At 46.4% G+C, this 12,823-nt stretch overlaps 1 protein-coding gene across 1 annotated transcript in view; it reads right to left on the reverse strand.

The window, feature by feature from the left end:
• The window catches only part of GABRR3 (gamma-aminobutyric acid type A receptor subunit rho3), a 105,815-nt gene that overhangs the window by 19,133 nt on the left and 73,859 nt on the right, over positions 1-12,823 (reverse strand). The window contains exons 5-6 of the mRNA XM_077480182.1: positions 11,513-11,595; positions 2,175-2,315 (exon numbers count right to left, since the gene is read on the reverse strand). Coding sequence (XP_077336308.1) covers positions 2,175-2,315; positions 11,513-11,595 — 224 coding nt within the window. The remainder of the gene's footprint in view (positions 1-2,174; positions 2,316-11,512; positions 11,596-12,823) is intronic.

Raw genomic sequence — 12,823 nt, forward strand, 5'->3', positions numbered from 1 at the left:
GCGCACTGAGCATGCTGCTTCTAACGGCGATCATGCCATTAGTGGTGGCAACCGTGCGGGAGTGACATCATCAGAAGTCACTCCAGTATAGATGGCGTCGTCAGAGGAGTTTAACGAGGGTTGCTTCGGGGGCTTCAATCTCAGGTAAGTTATTCATAATGAGTTAGTATGCTCATTATGCCTTTGCCTTGCAGGGTGTATTTTTTCATTTTTTTTCCCCTGAGGCTTTATGTCCTCTTTAATGACTGTGTGTTGAGTTTTTTTGAGGGGACAGCAAATGTACACTGTTATACAAGCTGTACACTCACTACTTTACATTGTAGCAAAGTGTAATTTCTTCAGTGTTGTCACATGAAAAGATAGAATAAAATATTTACAGAAATGTTAGAGGTGTACTCACTTTTGTGAGCTACTGTGTGTGTATGTGTATGTATGTGTGTAAATATTTTATTATATCTTTTAATGACAACACTGAAGAAATAAAATGTTTCTACAATGTACAGTAGTGAGTGTGCAGCTTACCCCCCCCCCCCCCCCCCGCGTCTCCTTCTTCCTCAGCTTCAAGGTGGTGTGGCTTCCCTTGCGTCTCCTACCTTCTCCTCCTCCTCAGGACCCGCTTTCTGAGCCGGGATTAGCCGGGAGGAGAAGCAGGAAGAAAATAGCGAATATTAATTCGCTATTGTCACACAAGTGGGTGGGCTCGAGCGCAGAGCCCACCCTTTTTGGAAGCCAATTCGAGCCTCAGGCTCTAAAAAAAAAAAAAAAGTGATTATTTATATCTATATACAACATGTTTAATGCATGAGACATCTGCTTCATTATGCTATGGGAAGTTGGGAACCTTTGACCTTTTCTTTTCATCTCATCAGTTGTAGCTATTGTTTTCCCTACCATATAAATATGACTGGGAGGCCAGTCAGGAGTTTGAGGTTTGATTCACAACTGAAGCGTCTGAATCATGTTGACTATCATCTCCAGGTATCTAATTTATGAGATAGGGACTCCCCTGGATTGAATATGCTGTATTTATCCTGTATCGTATCATCTGTAATACATCTTTAATCAAAGCTAAGTAAACCTCTTTTATTACAATTTTTGTGTGTTGTGTTTTAATCCTTGCATTTACTGACCACATCACTGAAAGGGTAAGTATATGAATGAACCTATGGTTAAATGTAACACAGGATTTAACCCCTTAGTACAAACATCAGAGTAAAGTCAATTTAGCTATTTACAAGTATATTAACAGCTGTTCATGCAGATATGCCAAGACAACTGGACATTTAGGATTGTTACAGGGGCTGAGAGGATGGATTTTGGTCAAAGGTGCATGAAATGTGATTGGTCCTGGTCCTCTATTCTGAGTAAAAGTGCTGCCTTACGATATGATCCCTAACTACTAAATTCAGGGCATCAGCTATGCCTATCCAATATCTGTGTTCTTGGCCATGTTCACCTGCTGGTCCCTACCCATTGAGAGCTCCTTGCTGCCCAATAAAGCGCTCTCAATGGACGGGGGTTGAGAGGTAAGTGCAGTTTATGTCTTCATAGAAGCCTAGGAAACCTTAGCAAAATAATATCAGGCAAGGCACAGAAGAGGCTTTTCTGGATAAGTAAATAATAGGAGACATCTCAAGCAGCACTTTTAGCTTTAGACTGGTGGAATGGTACAAAGAATTACCGCTCTAAGGTAATGACTTCTCCCAAAACAGCTGTCTCCACAATCCCACAGGGTGCTGGCTCTGTTTGCAACAGGAACTGAAGTAGAAAATATGTAGCTGGATAGCCGCACTCCGAATTATTCAACTTTATTTAAAAAATGTAATTAAAATCAAAGCATTTAGGCTGGTAAACAGACTAACTGCACAGCCGCTGACATGTTTCACACCAAACACAGTGCTGAGTCATAGCAGACTAAGCACCGTGTTCGGTGTGAAACATGTAAGCGGCTGTGCAGTTAGTCTGTTTACCAGCCTAAATGCTTTGATTTTAATTACATTTTTTAAATAAAGTTGAATAATTCAGAGTGCGGCTATCCAGCTACATCTTTTCTACTGATGGAATGGTAGTCGAGAAGTGTCACCTATGGTATTTTTCCTGCTATTTGAACTGGGAATGTTCAGATAAATGATGGAAATCATAACATCTAATAAACAGTTATTAACAATGATTACCTGTGCTACTGTATAGTGCCAGTCCACTAGAAGCACTGAACTCTTCAATGAAAAACTGGGATAGGGCAATGTGTTCATCAGTTTTCAGAGACTCATTTCCACGCTTCCAATACAGCATTAGGTCATCCTCATTATAAGCATCTGGTTGAAATCAAAAGATGGATGACTAAGATTAAATGAACATTTTAGAAGCACAAGTTCCTCGATTGCATACAGTAATTGAAAAATGAATTAACTTATACTCTGCCACACCTCAGAGTCATAGAACTAAGTAAACCTTCCATTTTATATTTACATCGTCATTGTTATGTCTGTACTGCAGAGATGGGCGTTTGTTCAGGTGTGTTCTGCAATAGCTACCTCTATTTCTATTATTACCTTTGGCAGTGCCTCCTGTGCCAACCAGCCCATCTTCCCAGTCCCGTTTACTGATTAAGGCTGAGACCTCAAACACTTTTCAGCTCTCCTATGGAATGTAATAAGCTTAGGGGTGTAAAACAGTCTATTCTGTGAAGACGTAAAAAAAAATAACTTTTTACTAGAGAACCTCTTAAACTTTTAGAATGCTCAACAGCTCTGGCTGCTTCATTTATTTTACTCAAGCTGACTAATTATTAACCTACTCATAATGCTTAGTTTAGAAGAGAAAGCACAGAGAGAATATCACCGGTGTGGGTATGATTGGTAATTGTCCAGTGGAGGCGGAGAAGAGTTACAAGGAGCTGTGTAGTCCTAACTAGTGATGGACGAACTTCCGATGGGACGTTTCCCGAACGCGGACCGCGAACGCAGCCGATAGTTCGCGAACCGGAACGTTCGCGGCGGGCCCCATTGACTTCAATGGGAGGCGAACTTCGCAAACCTACAGGTCAAATTTGCAGCCACAAAATAATTAATAGCTGTGCAAACATAGTCCCACCACATGGCCAATGGCATAACACATGTATGAGGTGAATCTGGGATCGACAACTACAAGCATTCTTTTTTTATATGGGAAATTGTTGTGACAATTCAGGACTGTGGAGCGCATGAAGGCAATGGAGGAGAGGGAAGGTCAGGGTAGGCAAAGAAGAGGGTGCAGGAGATGATCACCAGCAACGTGACATAGAGCAATGACATCTGCACCGTGATAGAGTCATCTGACAACAGCACCGTGATAGAGAGCACTGACATCAGCAGCGTGACATACAGCAATGACACCTGCACCGTGATAGAGTGATCTGACACCAGCACCGTGATAGAGAGCACTGACATCAGCAGCGTGACATAAAGCACTAACACCAGCACCGTGATATACAGCACTGACAGCAGCACTGTGATAGAGAGCACTGACATCAGCAGCGTGACATAAAGCACTCACACCAGCACCGTGATATACAGCACTGACAGCAGCACCGTGAAAGAGAGCACTGGCATCAGCAGCGTGACATACAGCAATGACACCTGCACCGTGATAGAGAGCACTGACAACAGCACCGTGACAGAGAGCACTGACATTAGCAGCGTGTCATAAAGCACTCACACCAGCACCGTGATATACAGCACTGACAGCAGCACCGTGATAGAGAGCACTGACATCAGCAGCGTGACATAAAGCACTCACACCAGCACCGTGATATACAGCACTGACAGCAGCACCGTGATAGAGAGCACTGACATCAGCAGCGTGACATAAAGCACTCACACCAGCACCGTGATATACAGCACTGACAGCAGCACCGTGATAGAGAGCACTGACATCAGCAGCGTGTCATAAAGCACTCACACCAGCACCGTGATATACAGCACTGACAGCAGCACCGTGATAGAGAGCACTGACATCAGCAGCGTGACATAAAGCACTCACACCAGCACCGTGATATACAGCACTGACAGCAGCACCGTGACAGAGAGCACTGACATCAGCACCGTGATATACAGCACTGACACCTGCACCGTAAGCAGCCCCAGGAGGAAGTCAGCATAGCACAGGGATGGTGGGAGCCCCTCATAATGAGCATAGCACAGGGATGGTGGGAACCCCTCATAATAAGCAGCCCCAGGAGGATGTCAGCATAGCACAGGGATGGTGGGAGCCCCTCATAATAAGCAGCCCCAGGAGGATGTCAGCATAGCACAGGGATGGTGGGAGCCCCTCATAATAAGCAGCCCCAGAAGTAAGTCAGCACAGCACAGGGATGGTGGGAGCCCCTCATAATGAGCATAGCACAGGGATGGTGGGAGCACTCAAAATATGCACAGCAGAGGTACAGCCCCAGGAGGAAGTCAGCACAGCACAGGGATGGTGGGAGCCCCTCATAATATGCACAGCAGAGGTACAGCCCCAGGAGGATGTCAGCACAGCACAGGGATGGTGGGAGCCCCTCATAATATGCACAGCAGAGGTACAGCCCCAGGAGGAAGTCAGCACAGCACAGGGATGGTGGGAGCCCCTCATAATAAGTAGCCCCAGTAGAAATATGACACCGCTCAACCTCTTCAAAGAGGAAGGTACGGGCATATAGTACGGTGTGCTTTTTTTGGACAAGGAAGTGAGCCAAATGAAGAAAGAAGGTCTCTGTGCTCGATTAAAAAGTTTGTTTATAGACATATACATGGTCTACTGGTCACATGTGTTGAATTCCTCAGAGATCCATGCCTCATTCATTTTTAGAAATGTGAGGTAGTTAACACTGTCATGAGCTAGGCGAGTACGCTTATCGGTCACGATCCCTCCTGCTGCGCTGAACGTCCTTTCGGACAAGACACTGGATGAGGGGCAAGCCAACAGTTCGATTGCAAATTGGGCAAGCTCTGGCCAGAGGTCAAGCCTGCCCACTTAGTAGTCCAGGGGTTCATCACTCCTCAGAGGGTCCACATCGGCCGTTAACCCGATGTAGTCGGACACCTGACGGTCTAGGCGTTCCCTGATGCTGGATCCGGATGACACCTGTCGATGGGTCGGCTGAAAGAATGACCTCATATCCGAAGTCACCAACACATCTTCAAACCGGCCTCTTCTTGCAGGCGCTGTTGGATTGGTACCCGCAACTCCTTCTCTGGGATTGGGAATTGCTCCTCTGCCAGCGCACGCAAAAGCAGAATGCAGCATTTCTCGAAGCAAGGCCTGGAAGTGCTGCATTCTGACAGCCCTCTGTGACGGCGGTAACATTTCCGCCATTTTGTGTTTGTACCGGGGTTCTAAGTACGTTGCCACTCAGTACTGGTCCTTGACCCTTATGCTTTTTATACGGGGGTCCCTAATAAAACACTGGAGCATGAAGGCCCCCATTTGCACTAAAGTGGAAGCGGTGTGGTGGCCTGGCTCCTGCTCATCATCCAGGATAATGTCGTCCTCTTCATTCTCCTCTCCCCATCCACGCACAACAGGGATCCCAGAAAGGTTTAAAGCATGCTCTTCTTGCTCCTCCTCATCCGCCCCGGCACCATCCTCCTCTGACTCCTCTTCAGACTCCTGTTGTTCACTTGTCTCAGATAGAGTAGCTCCCCTGGGAATTCATCCAGCATTGCGACTTCCTCATCTTCCCGCTCCTGCTCCTCCACAGCTTGATCAATGACACGACGCAATGCACGCTCCATAAAGAAGGCATAAGGTACCATGTCACTGATGGCGCCATGGCTGCGACTGACCAGTTTGGTGATCTCCTCAAATGGGCGCAGAAGTCTGTATGCGTCGCGCATGAGCAGCCACTGGCGCGGTGAAAAAAAACCCAGCTCCCCAGAACCGGTTCTGCCGCAGAGTTCATACAGGTAGACGTTAACTGCACGTTTCTGCTGGAGCAGCCTATCAAGCATATAGAAGGTTAAGTTCCATCACGTCGGGCAATCGCAAATAAGACGTCTGACCGGCAGATTGTGCCGCCGCTGAATATCAGCAAGGTGAGCCATGGCCGTGTAAGATCTTCTGTAATGGGCCGAGATTTTCCATGCCTGCCGCAAGATGTCCTGGACCCCAGAGTATTTGACAAGGAATCGCTGCGCGACCAAGTTTAAGACGTGTGCCATGCATGGCACGTGCGTGATTTTGCCCTGTTTCAATGCGCTAAGCAGATTGGCACCGTTGTCACACACCACTTTACCAACTGTCAAATTGAGCAGTGTTAGCCACTGATCTGCCTGTGAACGCAAAGCTGAAAGGAGTACAGGGCCAGTGTGGCTCTTGGCTTCCAGGCACAACAGACGCAGCACGGCATGGCAACGTCTCACCTGGCATGTCGAATAGGTTCTGGGGAGCTTGGGTGACGCAGCGGAAGAGACGCTAGCAGCGGAAAAGGAGGAGTCAGCTGAGGAGGAGAGGGAGGAGGATGGAGTAGGAGGAGGAGGAGAAGAAGAGTCAGGCCTGCATGCAATCCGTGGCGGTAAAACCAAATCTACATGGGTGCCACGGGTTACATGCTTGACGGTCGTCAGAAGGTTCACCCAGTGGGCAGTAAAAGTGATATACCTTCCCTGCCCGTGTTTACTAGACCACGTGTCTGTGGTCAGATGTATCTTGGCACCGACACTGTGTGCCAGAGATACATTCACTTGCCGCTGAACATGGCCATATAGCTCTGGGATGCCCTTCTCTGAGAAATACTTCCTTCCTGGGACCTTCCATTGTGGTGTTCCAATGGCCACAAATTTGCGAAAGGCCTCAGAGTCCACCAGTTTATATGGCAGTAGTTGGCGGGCTATGAGTTCTGACAAGCCAGCCGTCAACCGTTGGGCCAGAGGGTTATCTGGCGTCATCATTTTTTTACGCTCGAACATTAGGCCCACGGAAGCCTGCCTTTTTGAAGAAAAACTTGAGCTTGGCGTGATGGAAGGTGGAGTGGAGGACAATTGTGAGGAGAGAGGAGAAGGAGAAGTAGAAGACAAGGCTGGACGGTGAGAGCCTGCAGTGTGGCTTTGTGTGTTCCGTTGCTCCCACTCGGCTCGGTGATGGCTGCTCATGTGCCTTCTTAAGGCGGTCGTCCCTAGGTGAGTGTTGGGCTTACCGCGACTAATGCGTTGACTGCAAAGATTGCAGATGGCAACGCTATTGTCAGCAGCGGACACGTTAAAAAAAGCCCACACTGCGGAGCCATGTGCCGGTGTCCTGGGAGCGCTAGATGTGACCGTACATGGTCGATGACTCGCTCCTGATACATTTGCAGTCTGCTTTGTCCCTCCTGTGCAATGTAAGTTATTCCTGCTTCTCCTCCCTATCTGCTGGTCCATATCTCCCTCTGAACTCCCCTCCTCTTCCTCTCTTGTGGGCACCCACGTGACATCACTAGACACGTCATCATCGACGTCACCTTCCCCACCTCTATAAGTAGAGATCTCGGAGTAGGCAGCAACACCGGGGACCAACCTCCTCCTTGGGCTGATCTGGGTACTGTCGTCAGACTGCTGAGTAGCGGTTGTTGCTACCTCCTCTTCCTGATCCAATACCAAGAGTGGCTGCGCATCAGAAATGTCCTCTTGATATGGATCGGAAAATAATTCCTGTGACTCAAGCGGAAGGTATGTGGTGGTGGTGGTGGTGGTGTTGTTGGTGGTAGTGTCTTTGGGGGTGCACATAGCAGAGAGTGAAGAAGAGTGTGCAGATCGAGAGGATGAGGAGGGTGCAGAAGAGTAAGGCTGAGCGAGCCACTCAACCAAGTCTGGTGTGTCCTTTAAAGTAATTGAACGCACCTTCTGCAACTTCCCACTTTGGCTCAAGCCTGTTGCTCCTACCCTACCCCTACCATTCCTGCGGAAGGGCCTGCCTCTTCCTCTGCCTGCCATTTTTTAAATGACCCTGTGACAAAACTCTCAGTCCCTATACCGATGAAGGACTGCTGCAGTATAGGGCAGCGGTCAGCAGTAGTGCACCTCAACCCTATGTATTGTGGACCTATACCAGTCCTTATAGAGTAGCAGACTGTACCTCACTCAAACCTATGTACTGTAGTACCCTATACCTTACCAGTCCTTATAAGGACTTTTGTGGACCAAGTAGGTTGTGTGTGAGTGATTAGCAGACTGTACGTCAGTCCCTATACTGATGAAGGACTGCTGCAGTATAGGGCAGCGGTCAGTAGTAGTGCACCTCAACCCTATGTATTGTGGACCTATACCAGTCCTTATAGAGTAGCAGACTGTACCTCACTCAACCCTATGTACTGTAGCACCCTATACCTTACCAGTCCTTATAAGGACCTTTGTGGACCATGTAGGTTGTGTGTGAGTGATTAGCAGACTGTACGTCAGTCCCTATACCGATGAAGGACTGCTGCAGTATAGGGAAGCGGTCAGTAGTAGTGCACCTCAACCCTATGTATTGTGGACCGATACCAGTCCTTATAGAGTAGCAGACTGTACCTCACTCAACCCTATGTACTATAGTACCCTATACCTTACCAGTCCTTATAAGGACTTTTGTGGACCAAGTAGGTTGTGTGTGAGTGATTAGCAGACTGTACGTCAGTCCCTATACCGATGAAGGACTGCTGCAGTATAGGGCAGCGGTCAGCAGTAGTGCACCTCAACCCTATGTATTGTGGACCTATACCAGTCCTTATAGAATGGCAGACTGTACTTCACTCAACCCTATGTACTGTAGTACCCTATACCTTACCAGTCCTTATAAGGACCTTTGTGGAACAAGTAGGTTGTGTGTGAGTGATTAGCAGACTGTACGTCAGTCCCTATACCGATGAAGGACTGCTGCAGTATAGGGCAGCAGTAAGCAGTAGTGCACCTTAACCCTATGTATTGTGGACCTATACCAGTCCTTATAGAATGGCAGACTGTACCTCACTCAACCCTATGTACTGTAGTACCCTATACCTTACCAGTCCTTATAAGGACCTTTGTGGAACAAGTAGGTTGTGTGTGAGTGATTAGCAGACTGTACGTCAGTCCCTATACCAATGAAGGACTGCTGCAGTATAGGGCAGCGGTCAGCAGTAGTGCACCTCAACCCTATGTATTGTGGACCTATACCAGTCCTTATAGAATGGCAGACTGTACTTCACTCAACCCTATGTACTGTAGTACCCTATACCTTACCAGTCCTTATAAGGAGCTTTGTGGAACAAGTAGGTTGTGAATGATTAGCAGACTGCAGCAGAAGGGCAGCAGTCAAGTATAATATTCTTTCTATATTTGGAAGAAAGAATATTATACGTGTACAAGCCTATTACCATACCACTGATACCAGTCCTGAAAAGAACCTTTGTGGACCTAATATAGTAACAGCTACTGATTAAACTGACCCTCACTGCCTCACACACTGCTTCCTGCCTGTCCCTATATAAACTGACAAAACAGAGGCTACTGGAACAATAACTGGAATAGCACTTTTGTGGACCTGATAGTAACAGCTAATGATGATGACTAAACTGACTGTCCCTACAGCAGACACAGCGTCCTGTCCCTTTCTCTAAACTGACAAAAGACACTCAGGCTGCTGCAACAATCAGTAGCACAACAAACCTATATACACCTAACACCTATACCAGTCCTGAAAAGAACTTTTGTGTATCAAATAGCTAGCGATTTGGGTCACTGCAATCTCTCCCTGCTCCACACAGCAACCTCTCCCTATAGTGACAGAAGAAAGAATGTAAAATGGCCGCCGGATCGGGTCTATTTATAAGTTAGGGGGAATGTCCAAGTGTCCATGTGCTGTAATGTCTCAATTGGCTGTCCTGTACCCCATGATGGATGTGTCATCATAGGTCAAAGTTCTTTTACACAGTAAACACGAAGTCCGCCGGGCGAACGGCGCCAATAGTCCGCCGAACGGGCGGACCGCGAACAGCCGAAATTCGCCGCGAAATGACCGCCGGGCGAACCGTTCGGCCATCACTAGTCCTAACATCTGATTTGTAGTATATCAATAGTTTTATCCTCTTACTATATATGTTATATGTAAATCATGAGAATGGCCAAATAAATTTACAAATATACTGACCAATAAAACAGTTTATACAGTATAGTGTGTATGTAGCTGTTTGGAAGGAATTCCTTTTAAAGTATAACTAAAGGCAAAACTTTTTGTTCAGTTTTGGATAGAGTGCAGAGGGATTTGAAAGCTTGTCAGTTTTTATTGCTGTCTGCGCTCCCGTTATGAATATTCAACCTCTCTATTTGTCCTGTTTATCTTTATCCTTGAAAGTGAAAGTAAAAGAAAATCCCAAACTTTGGGTTGTCCCTAGAAAAGTAATAGAGGGGAAATTTTACAATGGGGGCACTAGTTCTGGTGACCTAGGGGTCCCCAAGGAATTCCTATAATGTTTATGGATAATACTGTATATAGCAACAAAAAAGGGGAAATAGGTTATAATGTTTCTGAACAGACAGACACAGCATAGAGCATTTCATATACATTTCTTAAAAATATAGCCAGGTGTTGGATTACAACAATATGGAGAAGGAGACATTGCCCATTGTTGCTTCACCCTCTACTGTGATACTGGATGCCATGCTGCACTATGCCTTCCAGCCAGTAGGGAGAAAGCTATAACCAGAAAGCCTATGGACTCCTTTGCAGGGAGCTGAGAATCACAGGAGTTGTAGTTCAAGATATCAGCTATAGAATAAGAACCATGGACCCTTTACATTACAGTTCCCAGAGTACACTACAGAGAATTGGGAGTGGCAAGAGGGTTTTTACTGGACTGCATAAGAAACCTCTTCCTCTTGGTGCCATGGTAACCAATGAGAGTACATCTATCTGCATGTAGACATGGCTGCTGGGAGGCCAGACTGGCAGGGGCCGAGCTTGAGGCCTGGGGCCTGGTAGTGGAGACACCTGGCATAGCTGGGATAGCCGGCAGAGGAGCAACCTGAAGGCCTGCCCCAACCCCCCCCCCCCCTCCATTCTTCTAGCCCCTACTCATTATTCAGTTAACGGGTACCTCCGCCCATTGAGCATAGGTCTAACAGTCACCAGTAAGGCACATTGGCAGTATAGCCTTCTAAGCACTGTCAACTAAGCTATATTACTGTTCATCGCTGCCCTTCAGTAAATTTTAGCTGTTTATGCTGATCTGGCACAAAATGGCATCTTATACTTAGTGTTTGCTACAGATTTCATTTTATATACAATTGCCAACCCATTTTTATGCTTTCCTTTATTACTATTTCTGAATACTAAGCATCAATTTAGAGATTTTCTGTGATATTGCTTGCTTATGCACTTAACCTAGTGTCAGAGGGGTTGAAGTTCTTGAGGAGGTTGATGCAGAAAACAGAGGGCTCATCCTGACCAGCGGCTCCTTTGGGGATAGCGCTACAAGTAAAATCTATGTATGAATTTTAGTACCACAGATCTTGAATTTCAGCACAATTATACAGCACAAGCAATGAACAAACCTACTTACAACTTTCCAGTTCCAAGGAGCAGTTCTGCGTATCTAGAGGAAATCTGCTGAAGTCCATGAAGCACATAGCAGAGACCGTTATCCTAAAATAATCAGAAGGACAATATAAATAATTGATAATACAGCAGGCTCACTGCTAATTCCAATGTGTCTAATGGAGGCGGGGAGAAAATGAACTATGAATAAAAACCATAAACAACATATTTTGTATATACAGTAAGTATGCTTTGGCACTTAAAGCAGACTTAAAATGCTATCACCTATACAAATATGTCAGCCCGACCCCCTCTCCAAACTATTTATCCCAATCATGAAGTTGGCTGCTCCAAATTGCAACTGCTTCACTACAACTTCTATCTCCTGACCAAGCATTGGATGGCTAAATTTCAGATACTGTAAGACCCCTTTCACACTGGGGCCACAGCCGCATTATAGCTAAAGCACCGCTCATTTTAGCGATGTTTAAGCATCGATTTTCGGCCGCTTGCGGGGCGCTGTTAACCCCAAAGAAGGGCTTAAAAACTCCTGTGTTGCGCCACTTCCGAATTGCTTTTCAGGCACTTTGGAAGCACTGCCCATTCATTGCAATGGGCAGGGTTTTTTGGGAGCGTTGTATACAGCGCTCCCAAACTGCCCCAAAGATGCTGCTTGCAGGACTTTTCTGAACGTCCCACAAGCGAACCGCCGAGTGTGAAAGCACCCATTGTAATGAATTGGAAGCAAATTTCAGATGCTTTACAGGCACTATTTCTAGCGCTAAAACGCCTGAAAACTGCCTCAGTGTGAAAGGGGTCTAATGCCGTGTACACACGGTCGGACTTTTCAACGGACTAAATTCCGTCTGACTTTGACGGACTTTCGATGGACTTCTGTCAAATCGGACTTGTCTACACACAATTACAGCAAAGTCCGATGGATATGACCATGACGACCGGACTAGAATAAGGAAGTTCATAGCCAGTAGCCAATAGCTTCCCTAGCGTCGGTTTTCATCTGTCGGACTAGCATACAGACGAATGGATTTTTCGACTGGACTCGAGTCCGTCGGAAAGATTTGAAACATGTTCTAAATCTAAAGTCCGACAGCAAAGGTCTCATGAAGCCCACACACTGTCAAATTGTCCAACGGATTTGTTCCGTTGGACCTTTGCTCACAAAAAGTCCGGCCATGTGTACACAGCATTAGTAACATGCAATTCTTCATTATCCAGCCCACAAAGTCCTGAGGGGTTTGTCCATCTTACAGCACAAGTACTTCTAATGAAATGAATGATGCTGTAGAAACATTTAGAGCAGTATTAAACCCAAACC

Source organism: Lithobates pipiens, unplaced genomic scaffold, assembly GCF_037356315.1.
Source record: "Lithobates pipiens isolate NorthernLeopardFrog02 unplaced genomic scaffold, aLitPip1_a1.2 Scaffold_16, whole genome shotgun sequence".
In the NCBI taxonomy this organism is placed as follows: Eukaryota; Metazoa; Chordata; class Amphibia; order Anura; family Ranidae; genus Lithobates; species Lithobates pipiens.